Source organism: Biomphalaria glabrata, chromosome 11, assembly GCF_947242115.1.
Source record: "Biomphalaria glabrata chromosome 11, xgBioGlab47.1, whole genome shotgun sequence".
Classification (NCBI taxonomy): domain Eukaryota; kingdom Metazoa; phylum Mollusca; class Gastropoda; family Planorbidae; genus Biomphalaria; species Biomphalaria glabrata.
Genome location: NC_074721.1, coordinates 30,479,787 through 30,499,705, shown reverse-complemented (window position 1 = coordinate 30,499,705; position 19,919 = coordinate 30,479,787). Strand labels below are relative to the sequence as shown.

At 31.8% G+C, this 19,919-nt stretch overlaps 1 protein-coding gene across 5 annotated transcripts in view; it reads left to right on the top strand.

Annotated features, from left to right (window-relative positions):
• LOC106065675 (extended synaptotagmin-2-like) overlaps positions 1–19,919 on the top strand; it is a 34,571-nt gene that overhangs the window by 11,309 nt on the left and 3,343 nt on the right. The window contains exons 13-20 of one of the 5 annotated variants that reach the window (XR_008773718.1): positions 1,448–1,540; positions 5,360–5,521; positions 6,763–6,912; positions 7,858–7,983; positions 10,617–10,706; positions 11,528–11,603; positions 14,731–14,879; positions 16,609–16,701. Coding sequence is in view for 4 of the 5 variants with exons in the window: in XM_013224558.2 (XP_013080012.2) it covers positions 1,448–1,540; positions 5,360–5,521; positions 6,763–6,912; positions 7,858–7,983; positions 14,731–14,879; positions 16,609–16,701; positions 16,846–16,986; positions 18,115–18,270 (1,070 nt within the window). In the remaining variant the exon portion in view is untranslated. Of the gene's footprint in view, positions 1–1,447; positions 1,541–5,359; positions 5,522–6,762; positions 6,913–7,857; positions 7,984–10,616; positions 10,707–11,527; positions 11,604–14,027; positions 14,359–14,730; positions 14,880–16,608; positions 16,702–16,845; positions 16,987–18,114; positions 18,271–19,919 lie in introns of those variants that run through there. The other 4 variants (XM_056004444.1, XM_013224558.2, XM_056004447.1 and 1 more) reach the window with 4 other exon arrangements.

Genomic DNA, 19,919 nt, shown 5'->3' with positions numbered 1-19,919 from the left:
CATGATTTTGACATTTTTTTCTGTTACCATTTGACATATTAATCATTAACTTTTGCACCATAAGTTGTTTTGTTAAAAACTCTGAATTGGTTTGCAATATTTGCTTATTGTTTTGGGTTCTTCTAATCAAATGTGTGTTGACTTCCATACTGATGAAAAGGATTACAGTTTAGTGTACTTTTACTCATTTTCATACTCTTTAAATTAACTTTATGGTACCAATATGAATAGTAAGTAATTTTTTTCTCTATATATCTTGCCTAATATAATGCTACTGCAATTCTGTTTTAATAGAAATGTAATACATTGGGTCAGACATTTTGATATCTAGTAACTATGATTTTGTAACCATTATTCTCCACACACTAGAAAACATTGTAAATGGATGAGCCCTAATTTAATAAAATTTTATAATCTTAGAATTTATATACATCTGAAACTGTAATATTCATTCTTTGATACTAATTCTGTTAATTGAACTATTCAGTGGGATCCAGTAGAGACTGATAGATTGAATTGATGCCTTTACAATTAACGATTGAACTTTCTGCGCTTTGTACATGATAACTTGGCCACTGACATCACACTCACTCTAACTGCTAATTCTTGCTTATCGCTGTCTCTTGTGCACAAATACAAATGCACAAATCAGATTTTAATCACATTGAAAGACATGGGATTGTTGTGTTTTCTTTTAATTACCACTGGGTATTTTTGCTACCTCTTTCTATTGACTAACAGATTAAACATTATCTTAAAAATGAAATTGTATTTTTAGTCTGCTTTTAATAATAACCTTAATAATGTTTGATATAATTTTTTGGTGTGTATTAACTTACCAAGTTTCTTCATATATTCACATTAAATAAATAATTAGTAAGTATCTAGAATGTACGCCTGTAGGCAGGATGATATATAGATAGATATAGGTATGGTAGTAATTAAAAGCTTTGCTTTAAAATACATATTGTATATTATCAGTATATTTTGTATATCAGTATCATATAAAAATACTTTTAAGTTTCAAATTTCTGAAGATAACTTAATTAGAAGCTTCAAAATAAGCTCAGTGTGTAGATTTCAATGTATTTATGAAATAAGTGATACATCATATTATCAATCAGCTGAACCTTTGAGCTTTCTTTAGATGCCATAGTATAAAGGTTTTCAGTAGGATAATATATATTTATTTAGATATTTATTAAGAAACATATTGAACTTCTTTAATATGATCAAGGTAATATCCTTCAATTTCCAATTATTTAAACATTTAAAGCTATTTTTTGATTTCTTGTATTGACAAATGTTTGTTAAAAAAAAAAGAAGAAAAAAAATCTTAAGTACCAGTAATAGTTAAGTGGATTGCTGTCTGCTATCTGTTTTTGTTTTTTTTTTGAGTGTTGGATTTCCTCCCTTGAGCTAATTGGGTTCTCTGTTACTCCAACAGGTACTTCAACAGGTGCTGGAACAAAATAAGGAAGTGGATGACAGTCATGTTGGTTTACTTCTGGTCTTCTTGGACTCTGCACGTAACTTGCCAGTAAGTTCATTTGCTGCTGAATTGTTGTTGTATTCTCTAATTGTAGATTACCTGGTCACTACCTGGGTCCACTGACATAATATACATTGTAATATAAATCCTACAGATGACCACATCACAAGAAGTGAGGCCATGTCTTTTTTTTTTTTTCGTCAAATGTTTCCTATTGACTAGTATTTGAGGCAAAAGAAAACAAACTAGAACATTTGAAACATTTAAAGTAATTAAAACTACATCCTAATTAACCTTCAGAATTTGATTTTTTAAAAATGTTTCTATAAGTTCACATGCAAGTCAATTTTTTTTTTAAATGTACTCAATAAAATTCATTAAAAAAGGTGTGGGATTATAGTCTGTATGATTTATATTGCATTCATCACACCATTGTTAACACTCCATTATTATGTTTGCTCCTAATTTACCAAGTATTCTATTGTTGGTGGTATTTATTATAATGTTTTTTAGCGGCCCCCGAAAGGGGAAAAGATGCTATTAGTTTTGTGCGAAATGTCTGTCCGTCCGTCCCGTTTAGGTCTCGTAAACTAGAAAAGATATTGAAAATCCGACATCACAATATTTTAGACCATTCAAAGTTCTGATGCAACGGCTACTTTTTTTTTTCTGAAAGCAAAAAATCTAATTTTTAAAATCTGTTATGCAAGCAGTTTTTTAAAGAGAAAAAGCTAATTAGTATGCATTATAAGTTAGACCTAATTTAAAATGAATAGTAATCTTATAAACTTCATTTTTCTGAACATTTTTTTTTTATTGCGGGAATTTTTTTTTTTTTTTTTTTAGGATTTGAATAAGAGATTGAGCCTTTTCAAAACAATTAGATCAATTATAAGACATCAGTTAGGCCAGGGGAGGCACAGTGGCTGAGCGGTAAAGCGCTTTTCTTCCGAACCGGGAGTCCCGGGTTCGAATCCTGGTGAAGACTGGGATTTTCAACTTTGGAATCTTTGGGCGCCTCTGAGTCCACTCAGCTCTAATGGGTACCTGACATTAGTTGGGGAAAAGTATAGGCTGTTGGTCGTTGTGCTGGCTACATGACACCCTCGCTAACCGTAGGCCACAAAAACAGAATAACTTTACATCATCTGCCCTATAGACCACAAGGTCTAAGAGGAACTAGTTAGGCCAGGTTCACATCTAATTTTACATTCACTTTCACCTATCCTTTGATCTGCGTTATTGTTGGGGCACTACACAAGATCTGTTAACCTTCATTCTCCATTCTTATCTCTCATTTGTCTTTGATATAATTTCATTTGGAAACCTGCCTGGGTGGACCACTTCGGGGGCCGATTTTGAGTTTGTGTTTCCACACAAACTGTCTTTTGTAACCTTGTTTTACTTGTCTTTGTTGTACTTTATTCTAAAAGAATGATGATTTGTTTTGAAACCCTTTTTGTTACTGCATGTTTTTTTTTTCAATCCATTTGCAATTTTAGGATCATGTTGTCAATTTCCCTATGGTCTAAACAAAATGTGCTCGCCCCAGAGGAACCCATTCTTATGATGACGATTAGCATGGCTACAAAATGTCCCCTAAATTATATTTCGGTATAGTTTGAACATTTGATGAAGTCCCATTGTACCATGTTATTTACTGCTAGTTTTATATTGTGTTTAAATAATACCAAGCATTTAATGCATGAAAATAAGACACTGCAAAGATCTAATAAAGTTTGAGATTAACAAATAGTGGTCAACAAAACTAAGTAGTTTTATATTACAATATCATTTGTTTAAAAAAAAGGAATAGTGTATAACAGAATGATAAAGACAATGATTAGTTCAGTCAAATCTTTAATCACATTTTGTTTTCACCAAGCATAAGGTTTTCAACAAGACCTTTTTTTATTTATAAAAATACAAAATTGAATTAACATTAATAGGAAATAAGTTAGAGTTTTAAAAATGTCACACAGTCCATTTGTCATTATTCAGTTCATCATTTCATAGGACAATTTTTAGTTTAAGTAATCAAAATCCATTCGGCACCGTACAGCTTTGGTAATTAAAACTCCTTAGGGCATTAGTCAGTTCAGGTAATTTTAGGTCATTGCACCATTCAGCTAAAGATGTCAATTTCATTTAGTACCATTCAGTCCAAGTTCAATCACTATTCAGTTCAGATCACCAAAGTTCATTTAGAAGAATTCAGTTCAGATCATCAATAGTCATTTAGTAGTATTCAGTTATCATCATTTAGTAGTCATTTAGGTCATTGGTTAATATTAATATGTCTGACTAAATGCATGATGCATAGGACGTAATCATCTTCTTTTTTTAAGTAACTGTATTATATAAGATAAGATATTTAATTCAGGTCATCAAAGTTTATTTGACACAATTCAGATCAAAGAATCATAACATCCAATTTTGCATCATACAGTTTATTTTTTCATTTGGATTCATTCAGTTCTTGTAATCATAGTTCATCAAATATTTCATTCATCATAGAAAACACTATTTTTTTTCTTCAATTATTTTTTTTTTTTACTTCCACAGTCAAAGGTATAAAAATATATATAATGTTTCTTTTTTTTTTTTTTTTATTGCAATATTAAATTGAAATCACGTTGGTTTATTGAGTTTCAAAATAATTACACAGCATTTTTTGAAGTTTGTTTTGTGCAAACATCCAGCTCATTTGAATAAATTAATACGTTTGATTTAGACATTGCAGTTGTAGTACTAGTATAGAATGATTTGTGATTTTGAACTGAATTTGTAAAAAATCTATAAATGACTTGAAGTAAGAACAGGATTTCTTTGACTACTTCTGGTTTCAATTAACCTTCTTTTTTTTTTCCAGTAGTGAAATTATCAGAAACATGTTTTGAATATTTTTTTTAACTTATTTCTTTAAAAAAGATTATTTCTGAGATCGTTTACTTCGGAAACAACTTCTGCAATTTTAATTATTTTCTTTTATTCTTTGCTTAGTCATTTTTTAAATCCAGTTATTTCTGCTTTTAAATTTGCACAATGATTTCAAATAATTTTGTTGAATATTTGAAAAAAGTGTATGTTAAAGTACACAGATTTTATTTATTGTTTAAACATCAAGCAAGGGTAAAGACTTAATAATAAATAATGTGCATCAGAGTTTAAGATTGATATTAACCAAGTCAGTTTAATAAATCAGATCTGTCGCATTAAAAAAGAGTGCTTATGTTTTACCAGGTTAACATGCATATGAATTTGTTTGAATTTTTAAATCTACCAAGTGAATTGTATTGTCTTAGCCAACCTATATACATTTCCTTAACTTGATGTGTTGCTTTTTTTTCTGTATAAACTTAGCATTAAGCTCTGAGTTTTGACAAAATGCAGAATTAACCTCCTAGTGGATTTGTCTTAAAATACTGGATGTATCTTATTGCCTTAGTTAATTGTAACATAGAAATAAAGCTTCCATTCCTAAAAAATAGAAGTTTTATAGTTTCACAATAAGTAGTATAACAAAATATTGAATAAATATCAATGAAATAAACTTTGACTTAAGATTACAAATGGTACTCTGATTAACATAAAATTGTAGATTTTTTCTATTCAGTTGCTTTATTTTTATAATAAATACTTTGAAAAGGTAAACTTTTATTACATGTAAAATGTAAACAAAAAATAGTTTGAGATTTTTATTTTTATTAATATGTAAAAAATTTTATAGATATGTTTAAAAAAAATACTGTACATAGGAATTTTTTCCAAAATTTTTAGGGCATAACTTTTGTTTGTTTGTTTCTTTTAACAGAATAATCCAAATCAATTTTTGCTAAACCTTAATGCACAATTTTGTTTTGTCAGAGAGGTAAAAAGTCACTGCAAGAACCGTCCCCTCAGGCTACAATCAGTGTTGGACAGCAAAAGTTTGACAGCGCTATCAAGTACAACACCATTGAACCCAAATGGGAGGAGAACTACAGGTTCTTGTTGCGAAACCCTAACTACCAGAACCTTGAAATTGAAGTAGGTCAAGGTCGAACATTTTTTAAAAAATTGTGTCTTAAACTAGGTCTCACATTTCAACCTTTTTGCACCTATTTCTTTTTTTTTAATTATTATTATTTCCTGACAAACAGAGATAAATCTGAATAAAAAAATATGTAAAAAAAATATTACACAAAAACAACAAATAAATAAACAACTTTAAAAAATATGTATAGTTTTAAATAATAAATACTTTTAATACCTTAAGAATAAAAACAATGTTAAAAAATATTCAGTTGCCATAGTAGTCCTAGCTAAAATGACTAAAATTACATGACTGTTGAGTCACTGGCTGTTGTGAAGGAAGACAGGATTAGATATATGAAGATGGTGAATTTAAATTTAAAAATACTTCTATGCTGTTGAAAAAGATGTTGATAATTAATTTCAGAATGGCTTTTAGTGTGCATGGTAACATAGTGAGACTGGACTTGCAGCTTAAATTAACTATATTCCAAACTAATTATCACCTTAAACAATCATTTCCAAATATTCTAAAATAGAGTTCTTCAAGAGGCTTGTCAAATTCCAGTCTTCCAAATTAAATAACTGGTTCAGAGAAAAAGATTGTCGATAAATAGCTTAGTTTACTCTTAATAAAAACTATTTCCCTACTTGAACTGTTATGAAAACACTAGTAGCTTGAATTCATACATAGCATTAGCTATATATATATATTTTTGGCCCGCCAAATTTCTTCCTCTAAGTTTTTGGCCCGCTATGAAAAAAAGTTTGCCCATATATGGGCTAGGAGGATGTATTTGGTTGAGATAGAATGTGCTACAGAATGTAACAAAGAAAGAAAGACTTTGCTATTTAAAATGAAAGCCAGATGTTTATGGCTATTATTATTTATTACTAATTTTTGTTACACATAAAGTGTGCCTACATAAGCTAGATATTAAAGTGAAATATGGTTAAGGCTATTGTATGTTCTAAAGTAATTAAAAGTATTTTGTATGTTTTGTTGTTCTATTTTTTAAATGGAATTTTTTTTATACCAGGTACTTTTTTTTTTTAATTATTTTCCATTCCCCTTGAATCCTATCTTCTAGAGTAATTCTTTTATTAAAAAGATTCCACTTATTGTATACCAATATATTATGTTCCAAATGATCATGTTACACTGTTTAATACATGAACAAACATAAATTCAAATTTTGAATTGAACCTTTTTCATAATTGTTTTAACAAATTTTTACACCTTTTTTGCTACCCAGCTGAAGGACTCCAAGACTAAGAAAGTCATTGGTGGCAAAGTCATCAAACTGAAAGAGTTGCTGGATGCTGAAGACATGATTCTTGATCAGAAGTTTCACATCAAGACTTCAGAAACTGACAGCTATCTACAGATGAGGCTGTGTCTCAGGGTACTTACTTTTATAACTTTTTCTCTCCTAATCGATGATCACATTTTGGAGACGAATCTACGAAATTATCGTCAGTTGTTTTGTTGTTTTTTTTCCTCGTAAAAAGTTTTAAATTGATACTAATTTAATGTTAAATAGTTTATCTTTGGAAAGTGTATTGAATTTTTCCAATTTAAATGTGTTTTTACCAAAAATGATGTTTTTAAAGAGTAGGGCTAAAAAGGCTCTATTTTTATATAATAATTTTCCACATGGTGGTGACATGGGAAAGTGAGCTCAGTTTTTTTTATATTAAAAGGGCATGCATTCTCTGTTAATTCTATACCAAAATAAACAAACTTTCTTGTAACAAAAAAAAAAAGTTATTTAGGTTTAATCATATTAGGTTAGTGAACTACAAATGAGAGAAATGGATAATTCCGTCAAAAGTGGAAAATATTTACGGAAAGAAAGAGTTAAGATTAGCAATGTTATCTTTTATGAAGCAATTTTTTAAATGTTGTGTTACGTAGGATGAAGCCTGTTAATAGTTGGAAATTACGCCAAGTCCTGTAAGCCCTATGGTCTCTGAGAAGTATTTCTACTAGAGATCAGGAATGTAGCAGAAACTCTTTGCACCTTTTCTTTCTGAAAGTTCATTGATGGTTTAGCCCTTTCTAGCTTTGGATCACACCATATATCGAAGTATCATATCCACCCATCTGAAGTAGGCTGCATCGGAGATTTTATTGTATTCCTATAGTCTCATTGTTGGTCTTTGTTCTTTTGAATTTAAGTATATCTCTTTTTAACACTTTATATTTCAAAGGGCTTCTTCATATACTGTATAAATAGCACCACAATGTATCCTTCCCAAATCAACTGAGATAAAACTACCCAGTTTGTCAATTCTCTTATTTTTAGCATTATGATTATTGTTTGCAAAATGTTTATTTGTTCTGGTAGATTCTGACACCAACAGCTAACCCAGAATGGACAGATGACCAGGAAGAAGATGACTTGTTGAACACAAAGAAAACTGAAGAAATCAAACAAAATGGATCTTCTGTGGATGACCAACAGCTAGAGAAGGTAATTTGTTTTCTAATCTTATGTCTCTTATCTTATCTTATAAAATACAGATATTAATTTTAAAAAGAAGATGATTACGCCCTATGTGTCTCTATTGGCCAACATCATTTTATTTAATGATGTGTTGATAAATCAGGCCAGTTAGATGACCACCATGACAGCACACCAGTTTAAGAAGATAACTCTAGTTTGAGTAAAGCTGTTCACCCTGCAAAATCTCTGCGGCTTGTATTTTCAAACCAGAAAGAAATAGGCCAGATCCGACCATATTTAACAACGGAGTCAACAAAAAAGCTAGCTGTGGCATTCATACTCTCCCACCTTGACTACTGCAAGTATACCAAATGACAAAATAGCCAAGCTGCAACGTATTCAGAACAACGCCACAAGAATAGTCCTTAGAAAAACAAGACAAGATTCTGCTACTACGCTCTTGCGCATGCTCCATTGGCTTCCTGTGAAACTGAGAATCAATTACAAAGTGGCCACACTTTGTGATCAGTGTATATATAAAAATGAGATGCCCTTGTACCTCAGCAAACTGATTACTCCATATGTCCCCCAGAAAGCCCTGCGCTCAATGGACTCATCGCTTCTAGTAGTGCCACGTTTCTCCCTCAAAAGCTACGGTCGGCGGGCTTTTTCAGTGTACGGCCCAAAGGTTTGAAACTCACTCCCCATTGATCTCAGACAGACAACATGCTACACTACTTTCAAGAAGAACATTAAGACCTACCTGTTTAAAACTTGTTTAGATTAGTTTGTGTCACCACCTCAAAGTTGGTGCCATATAGTTGATACCCTATTTTAATATTATGAGTATTGTTCATAACTCATGAACCTAGAAGTGAACACTTTTAACCTTGAGTTAACCAGTTACTTGATAGCAGTTGGAGACAGTCAGTAAGAGCAGTTGGTAAGAAACAGTCAGTAAGGACAGTCAGTTAGAAACTGTAAGAAGTTATTATAAAGTAAATGGAGATGTGTACCAGTATTTCTATAAGGAGTCAATAAGTTATTATCGAGTATTTCTGTAAAGGATTATTAGTGGATATTCTTGGATTGTATCACATTTTATATGTGTTGTTATTACCATTATTATATATTTTAAACATATTATTTGTGTCTGCTACATAAGAACTTATTTCCTCATTTATGAGAGATGTATGAACGTGTGAAGTATTCATCCTGACAACACATACAATATAAGTTTATAATATGAACCCAATGTCACTACACCTACATCCAAAACAACCCCAGTGACATTTATGGTGTCTGAAAACCACACTGGTGACAGTTTATCATTTTAGCTCTCATGTTTGTGTTTGTAATATTATTACAGCGCCTTGAGCCTACATTTTGTTTGTTAACAGCGCTTTATAAATAAAATTATTATTATTAAATAGATATAATAACATCTATTTGGTTGGATACAGTGAATTAGCAAGAAATATCTCTTGCTCAGGGAATCAGGCATATCATAATAGTCTGTATTTGTTTTTATATCCTTTTAATATGAACTTAATTTTTAAGAAATAAAACAACATGGCGTTAAGGCTCTATAAATTAAGAGCTAGACTAGACTGATGCATTTGTGAAGTCTAGCTTTATTTTTTGTGTTTCAGAAAGTATGTCTGGAAACAATGTCATTTTTTTCTTAGTCATATTTGGATTCACCAATTTGTAGATAAGATGAGCTTTCACCAATATGAAGATAAGATGAGCTTTCACCATATGTAGATAAGATGAGCTTTTACCAATATGTAGATAAGATGAGCTTTCACCAATATGTAGATAAGAAGAGCTTTCACCAATATGTAGATAAGATGAGCTTTCACCAATATGTAGATAAGATGAGCAATGTCAAGTAATTCTTTATATTTTTCATTGTAACACAATTTAGTCCCTTTAGTGAATTTTGTTTGCTCTTTTTTTTTTATTTATAAGGAAATTAAAATTATATTATGCCGATGATTGTGTTCTATTAAATAGGTAACTTTTTTTTTATGTGGTGTAATTCAGTTCAACATTTCTCTTCATCAATAACATTCTTATTATTTTCAGCCAAACTTAGTTAAAATTTCTGTGATCTCTTAATGTCTTCAAATAGATAATTACTTCAGTTAATGAAATATCTCAACTGTATTGTATCCCAAACAAATTCTAAACAATATTATTTAATCATGAAGTATCTGCACCTGGAGCTTAATATCAATATTCTCCCTGATATTTAAAAAAATCAAGATTGTTTTATTTTCTTGACACAGTATTGTTGTCGTCCTCAATTTATCACTATTTAGATGAATTCATATTGTTGTTATTGATAGATATAACCATTTCATATCAAATCAATTCTAGTGTTCCTTCACAAAGATTGACTATTGGGCTTTATATTACATGTTGTTTTTTTTAAGCATTTTTTGTGATCCTAGTGATCAGACTATCATTTCCTGATTTAGAGTTTTCTCATTTTTCAAAAAGGGTTGTGACATTTCATTCTCCTCATACTTTTTATTTTAACATTTCTGAGAGCTGTTCTAAACAATCTAACTGGGAAACTGTTCCATTCACTTTATTTGGTTTTCTATTTGTCAAAGTGTCTCGATTCCTTTTTCAATTTCAATTTCTTTCAGATCTGTTCTAAAATTTCCATTTTAAGTTCATTTACATCATTACAGAAAAGCTGTGCAAGTACATCAAAGGACTTGGATGACAAGCTTACGGTTAACTTAATTTTACTTGTTTTAATTATTGAATCTTTGAAAAAATTATTTGTTCAATTTTTTTTTTACTTTTCACTATTTTTTTTTTTACACTTTAATTTCACTTCACTCATGAATCATTGTGTCCTGTCCTTTATCAGCACTCCCTTATTTGACTAATGATCTAGGATTACCTTGTGGATTATAAAGAAAGTTAATAAGACAATGTCAAGGATGGAACTTACCTTGACAAAAATTTTTTGTTTGTTTGGTTTAGAAGTTTCTGGTGTTCCTTTGCAAAAGAAGATTATTACATTCTATCACAAACTACATTTATCCATTCACTTAACCAGATTTGTTTTCAAGGGGAGGTGGAAATGGGGAGGGGTAAAAAATGTTTCCATTTTTGTTTCTCATTCATTTTAAAAAAAAAGTAAAGTTCCCCTTTCAGACCTTGTGGTCTATAGGGCAGATGATGTAAAGGTCATTTGTTTCTGTGGCCTACGGTTAACAAGGGTGTCATGTGGCCAGCACAACGACCAACCACCTTTACTTTTCCCTAACTAATGTCAGGTACCCATTAGAGCTGGGTGGACTCATACATTCGCTTAAGTAGACCAAGATCCAATTTGCTTTGTGCTAATTACTAAACATTTACATTATAGCCTAATGTCTTCATTGTTAGTTTCCTATACAATTCTTCTTAATTAATTTTCTACTCACTAAATTTGTCAGGGGTAAGTTTGTTGTTTTTTTTAAACAAAATTGTATGCTCTACTTTTAAAGTTATTAATGCTTGACTGTGGAAAGTGATGTTTTAGACTTAATGGTTTTGATTTCAGAAGAACCGGTGTCTCATTTCCAATACTAGTTGTGTATGTAGTTGGACTCGGGGCTTTAGGGGTTCTGTTGATGAAGGTGAGGCCCAGTAGTTTCACAAGCCACATTTGTTGAGTTAAATCTTCTTTGGTTTATTTTACCACAAAATAACATAATATAACAATATAATACTGAACCACTTTAAAAAAAAATATATATTTTTAGTTGATTTAATAACCAGTGTAAAAAAAAAAATTGTTTTTTAAAGACTCACTGTAAAACAAAGACAGTAGGTATTTATTTCTGAAATTCTGTAATCTACTTTCATTATATCCTTTCAATTTTGACTAATATGTATGCTAACAGTTTCAAGTTTAAGTTTGTTTTTTGTTTTATTCTTGTCTCTCCCCATCACTACATTTATATCCCATCTATCCCATAAGTGCACCCTGTGGCGATTACTGCTCAAACTTTCAAGCCGAAATTGAGGCAATTACCATAGCACTACAGACAGTGGAAAACAAATTATGTGAAGGAGTGCAATCACCATCAGATATTGTTGTCTTTACAGACTCCCAATCCACTCTGCAAGCACTTAACAGCAACACCTCAAACAGCCCAAGAGAGTTGACAACACTCATTGTGATAATCCATCAGATGATATCAAAATTAAATAACAATATCACACTACAGTGGATCCCTGGACACATTGGCATCATGGGAAATGAAAATGCAGATAAGCTATCAAAGGCAGGTTCATATATGGAACAACCAGATAGACCTGTAAGCTACCTCACCCTAAGGTCAATGTTAGTCAACAATCACAAAGAGGAGTGGCTCAACCAATGGGTTTCAGGAAACACAGGCATAGCCATGTACAAAGAAATGACTATGCCTAACAAACTGGACAGTATTAACTTCCTCCCCCTCAAAGAACAATCTACAATTTTCCAACTAAGAACAGGACACACACCTCTATTAAATTACCATCTGAACAAAATAAACTCCACACAACTCCCCCTTTGCAGACACTGCGCCCACCCTTATGAAACCTTAAACCATATCCTCTTTGAATGCCCCTTCCTAATCCACCTTAGGCAGACCCTACTTCCACTACAGCCCAACATAACCAACACCCTGAACACCCTGTACGGCAGTGCTGAACAACTGAAGAAAACAGCACACTTTTTTTCCTTGGCACAGTCTGCAAAAGAGCTCACACCTCAGCAGCAATAAAGCTGGCTAGAAGAAGAAGAAGAATCCCATCTATCATTCAACTAATTGATGCAGACTGTGATAGGAAAGCTTTATCTTCCTTTTTTTTAATTTATTTATTATTTCTATGTTGTTGTTTTTTTAATTTTAAATTAAGGCCTCAATGTTGACTTTTAATGTTGCAACTTGTAGACAGTTAAAACCAATAGCTCATTGCAATGTCATAGGCTCTATATTTCTATTAATTTTCCAAATGGTTGTAACTTTGGATAATGAGCTCAAGACAATGAGCTCAAGACAATTTATATGTTTTATATATGTTATTTATTAAGTTTTGTGAAATGTATGAATACTGATCTTGAAAAAAATACTTAAGTTCATTTTGGATCATAAAATATTGCCTTGATCAAGTCTAGAACAAGTTCTAATATGAGACTTGTCCAAAATCTGTAAGTTATTATTTTTACATTTCATTATCCAAAATAAAATTTCATTTTGGTTTTATAAATATCATTTTGTTTTATCTATAAAGCATGTGCATCCCCCTTTATATCTATAGCAAATAAAACATTTTCTATTAACAAAAACATTATTGAAGTTTAATCATAGAAGAGTAGTGAAATTTATATGAGCTAGATGGATAATTCCGTCGGAATATGGAAAATAATTATGGAAAGAAAGAGTTAAACTCTGCTAAGTTATTGGTTTCTCTGGCTGACTCAGGCAACCTGTTCCATGCTGTAATGGTACTAGGGAGGCAACCTGTTCCATGCTGTAATGGTACTAGGGAGGCAACCTGTTCCATGCTGTAATGGTACTAGGGAGGCAACCTGTTCCATGCTGTAATGGTACTAGGGAAGAAGGAGCACTTACACTAATTTTTCCCAAGCATTAGGATTAAGAAATGCGCCTTTATCTTTTGTGTCTTCTGAGTCTTTACATTGTGTTGTTTTTTTTGTATTTGTAAATTATGGCTCAGTGTTTTATTCTTGCTTTATGAGTGATTGTACTATTGCTGTTACTCTAGTCAAATATAAATATTCATTTGTTATAAATCATGCACATATTATATCAATATATTATTAATACTCATCATAAATGGGAAATCAAGATATTTCTAAGTTGAAACAATCATTTAGAATTGTGTATGTTATACATGTTTTTTTTTTATGTATGTGACTTTAGATATGTTTTTGATGTTCAGATATGTGCTTGTGTTCACATTTAGAGACATGTTTATGATGAGCAGCAAGACATGTGTAACAACATTATGCTGTTGTTAATATTTTTCTTTCATTCCCATTGCAGACGCAGAAGAAAAAGCTTCCAAATTGAAGATAAGTCAGAAAATGAAAAATACACTAAATAAATTTACCCCCAAAAAAAACATGAAGAACAAGTGACTGTCTATTATTTCAATGTGGCAACATTTATAAATGTCTAGTTAGGAAAATGTTTGTGAGCTGAATATCTTGAACAGTAAATTGTGTACACAATAATTTTCAATGTTTTTTTTTTATGAACCTGACTTGTAAACTCATTCTCTACGGGTTACTATGACTGTTTGATCTATTCCTCTTGTGTAAATGAGATTGAATGACAATGAAAGCAATTAAATGTTTCCAAGTCTAAGAAATAACTCTGTGTGTCATTCAAGTTTCTTTTTTTATTTAAATTTTTTTCTCTTTGTTTTTGCATTACTTTTAGTTGTATTTTTACAATATGCAAAATGACAAAACATTTTTTTTTATTTTTATGTTTCTGCTTTTGACTGCTTTTAATTTCAATGTTTTCAAATCATCTTTCATGTTAACCATATTTTGTTTGAAGATATAACAATACAATATAGCAAAATTAGAATTAATTTTTTTTTTACATTGTTACAGATTATTTGGTGCAGTTGCTGCATATATCCATGAAAATATAAAGATAGATAGAACTTTCAAATGTCAACTTAAAATCTATTCAAGTCTCTTTAAAACCTTTTTGATTTGTTTCTACAAACATTTAGGTTCCAGACACAGCCAATGGGACAGCTTCAAAACCTTCCAATAATGGGGCTGTTGATTCAAAACCAGTTAAACCAGTTGTAGAGGGTGATATTGTGCCAGTTGTTTCAGACACTCAAGAAAGTGGCATGAGACTGAGAAAATCTACCAGGTAATCATTCTGTTTTTTTTTTTATGCATTTACGCCTTCTAGCCAGGTTATTAGTGCTGAGTTGTAGTTCTTTAGCAGTCTGCAAAAAGACTAAATAGTCTGTTGTTCTTCTCCTCTGCTCTGCATGATCTGTTAGTTGTTCTGGGTTGTGGAGATCAAAGTGTTTGTCTTTAAGTAGAAGAAAAATTGCAGGTTCCTTCATCTCACTAGGGACTTTTTGACTAAAGTCTGAATTGTGGTATTCCAGACTGAGATCTGTACTATCAATGCTCTAATAAATGAAAGGGATCCCGAAGCACAGTACACCACTTACCTCTCCATCTTGGATTTTTTTTTGAGTACTCTGTGAAAGAGGAAAAATGGACCATTGACTAAGTCCCTTATTGGACATACTCTGTGAAAGAGGAAAAATAGACCATTGACTAAGTCCCTTATTTGACATACTCTGTGAAAGAGGAAAAATAGACCATTGACTAAGTCCCTTATTTGACATACTCTGTGAAAGAGGAAAAATGGACCATTGACTAAGTCCCTTATTTCATGGATATTCTAGGTAGCCACGGATGCTTCTCACACTTCAGAGGCAACACTTATGAACACAAGTTGCTCAGAAGATTTTGATATATGTTTTTAAACTTTTATTCAGAGTAGGGAAAATAGTTGTTTTGGATGAATGTCATAACTAAGGCAACAGAGAAATTGTCACCACCTGTCACTAAGAGATACTGATATTCTCTTGGTTTATTCATAGAATAGTGGTTCTCAACTTTCTTCTTAGTAGATAGCCAGAAAAATTTTGTAAATAAACCTTTTATCAATGGGGGCACTTTATCAATACTGGCAAATACATACTTGTTGATAAAGCTAATGTTTTAGAGTGTCACTTTACCTTCACCTTTCCCAGTCTGTTGGACTGTTGGGGCACCAAAAGGTTTGTCAACCATCTTTCTCCTTTCCTCTCTGTCTTTTGCTTTTTTTGCCTTGGATAGAACCTCTTACAATGTCAGTTCATTCTTTCACTGTTTGCCTCTTATTCTTTTTCCTAGTACTGTTCCCTAAAGAAAGGTCTTTGCAAGACCCAAAGACCTTGTAATATGGCCATAAAGATTTAGTTTCCATTTTTTTTACAATAGTTAGCAGGTCATCGTGCGGTCCAATCTCTTTGTTTGTGATGCTGTATTTAAATGTGATACCTAGGATCCTTCTGTAGCATCTCTCTTACATGTGTCTTACATAACTACAAATCTTGCTTTATGTTATCCCTTGTCACACTGCAGAAGCATTTAGAATTAGAATGTGATCATATTTCAAAAAGGAAATTTTTTAAACAGAATGGGTTAATCCTTTTAAAAGTAAAGTTTCCCCTTTCAGACCATGCAATCTCAGGGGCAGATGATGTTAAGGTCATCCTTGATATATGATCTGAAAATAAATGCCAAGTGAAAGTGTGTAACAAACTTTAACTAAAATGAAACTTTATTTCAGTAATTTACACAGGGGAGTACTCAGCAGACCATTTTAAATTACTTTCCTGACATTTTTAATGAAGAAAAATGAACTAAAGAGTGTGTATTTTAAAGTATATTTCTTTATACATGCTCTGCAAGAAATAAAGTTGAGAAACATTCACATTCAACATTAACATTAAGAAATTTTTTTAAAACATGAACATTTTGATTTTAATTATTTTTTCAGTTATTAATAATTTTCTTTGTCTGTCTGTTGATAGTGGCACAGGAAGTCATGGCATTGGCCGTATTCAGATGACTTTCAGATACAGTCACCAGAAACAGAAGCTGTATATAGTCATACACAAATGCTCGTAAGTATTGTACTTTCTGGTCAATATTTTTTACTTTTTTTTTTTTGCTCTGCATTTAATCCAATTTAATCCAACTAAAAGTTGTACACTTTGCTAATGAAAGTTTAATTTTAAAACATGTTGATGTAATTGTTTTGATTACAGTAACCTCAAGCCAGCACAAGGTGATAGTAAAAACTTGGCTGACCCATATGTCAAACTGTACTTACTGCCGGAAAAATCCAGTGCTTCAAAGAAACGTACAAAGATCATGAAAGACAACTTGAATCCAGTTTTTGATGAAACGTAAGCTCACCAAGGATTTAGAATCTCTATCAAGAATGTCAATTGAGAGCATACCTTGTGCTATCGTAAATTTAGGGAAATTATTCTATATAGCACAATACCTTCCTTTTGGACACGGAGAGAGGGGGCAACAAAATTCTCACTTGGTTATCTGGTTGTTGGTTGGGACATTTAGTGAAGGATTTTATGACCTCCTTTATTTGTAAACCATATCTAAAAACAACAACATGTGAATCTTTCATGGTCTGTCTTATAATCCTCTTACTGTCAAATATGCAAAATAAAAAGAATCAATTTGCAACTTGCCTCTCCTTGGACAGTTCAATGGTTTAACTCCAATCCAAGTAGCTAACATTGAAGAAGATCTAGAGGAAAAATAGATCAACTAAGAAATCATTGCTATTTAGAAACAAACTATTGTCATTTTTCTTTGTGTCTCTACAAATTAAAAGGATACTTCTTCTCAATTTAAAGCAATGGATAAAAGAAAATTTCAAGACCTAATCCAATTAAAGATGTACTTTTTTTTATGTTAATGATGTAGTTCCGAATCTCTGACCTACTTTATAAAAAGTCATGTGACTGTGGTCTTATACATGGCAATAATGGCAATATCTTGCTATGATAAGATGTAGATCTAGATTTAGTGCTAGCCTAGATCTAGTAGACCTACTAAATAATCATAAAAATTAGTGAATTATTGTAATATACTTTTTATGACTTAAAGATGTCTATATCTAGACTATTTTCATGTTTAAATTACAATGAAATCAATGAGGTTATTAATGTAAACAACACAGCCACGTGACTGAGAAGAGATCCGGAACTACCCCATTGGAAGTCACTAAATTGAATATGAATATGCAGTAAATGTGTAATTATTTATATGCAATTTGGACCGACTTTTTGTTTAATTTAAGAAATTATTTACAAGAATAGCTTAAAAGCAGAATAAGGTATAAGGTTATCTCAAGCTACATTGTAGTATAGCCTACATAGGCCACATTTTGATGGATAGAAACTTAATTTTAAAAACAGATGTATGTAACATCAGTCTAAGTGACTGTATAAATTATATCTACATTTTTTTTTATTTATCCCCTGATTTTATGGTTATGTCTCTTTCAGGTTTGATTACTCAGTCTCTGTTCAGGAATTGGTCAAGAGGACCTTGGAGGTGTCAGTGAAAAATGAAGTTGGTATGTTCTCATCCTCAGAAACAATGTTGGGCAAAGTGCGGATTAACCTTGCAAGTCTAGATGTTAGCAAGGCCATCACTGAATGGTAACTATCTGTCTCATTAGTCAATTCAATGGGTAGTCATTAAAACTATGATTTCTTACATTAAAATGTTTGTAAAATGTTTTACATGTTTCGGATGTTCCTTCAGAGTTGAAGATAGTTTACTTCCTAGTCCAAACCTCCTGCAAGACGTCAGGGGATGGGAGCGGGCAGGGTTTGAACCCTCGACCATCGATAAATCCGAACGACAGTCCAGCGCGCAAACCGCACGACCAGGCAGCCATCCATTATTGTTTAAGTAGTTACTGAAACATCTGATAACACTTTGTTTGAAAGAGTTTCTAAATGTTTTGATTGTTATTAAAATACAAGTCAATTGATCAAGCCCATTTTATTTTGGTGGTAAAAGTTCTTTGGACTAGTTTGGGTATATATTTTTTGATCAGGGATATAGTAAATATTCTGCAGGTGATTGCCAACTATCAGACTACTGATTATGTTCCCATTCATATAGTATGATTTTATATCAATTATACTGGATCTTTTATAATGTTACAAATCTATTAAAGTTGCAAACGTGTGTAATTACACACATCTGGAAAACTTAAGAGATTGTACCAGTACCAAAGAAACTAAAAATAGATAGCTTTTAAATGATTTCTGCCCAGTAGCACTAACACGTATAGTTATGAAATGTTTTGAAAAATATATGCTTAAACAACTTGTAGCAAAAGTCAATAACAGCCTAGACCCTCACTAATTTGCATATAAAGCAGCTAGGGGAACTGAGGATGCAATTCTATTGCTTTTGGACCAGCATTATAAACATGTTGATACACCCAAAACATATGCATGAGTCCTCTTTGTAGACTTCTCCTTGGCTTTCAATACCATACAGCCACATCTAATGATAAACAAACTGAGTAACTTAAATGTAAGCTCTTACGTACAAGCATGGGTTCTAAACTTTTTAACCCAACGTCGCCAACTCGAGTAATATGTACGGGTGCTCCACAAGGTTGTGTGTTAATACTTTCTCCTGTACTGTACACTCTTTACACTAATGACATAAGAAGCATCTATGACTCAATTAAACTCATTAAATTCGCTGATGATACTGCCATAGTCTGTCTTATTTCAGGAGACGAAACTCACTATCGAAGCTCGATAGAACAGTTTACAAACTGGTGCACCGACAACTTTCTAGAACTGAATGTCACAAAAACTAAAGAACTTATAATAGATTTCAGAAAGAAAAAACAAACTATACGTGAACTGCAAATAAACACATCTATAGAACAAGTAAAGGCATATAAATATCTAGGCGTTATCATTAATAACAAACTTTCATGGGAAGACCACATTGGAACTCTGACAAAGAAAATAGCCCAGCAACTATTTTGTCTATACAAACTCAATAGATTTAAACTAAACAAGAAGATCCTTGAGACTTTTTACTAAATATGCTAACATACAAAATAACTTGTTGGCAAGGCAATGCTTCATATAAACTGTTGCGATGTCTAGAAAACATAAAAAATTACACTCACAACATTATCATATTTAAAGGAACTTTTTGAACTAAAGTGTCTAAGGAAAATCAAAAAAATCTTGGAAGACAACGGCCACCCGCTCCATCAGAACTACATCAGGTCGTCGCGAAGTGGGTGACTGCTGTCAATCAAAACAAG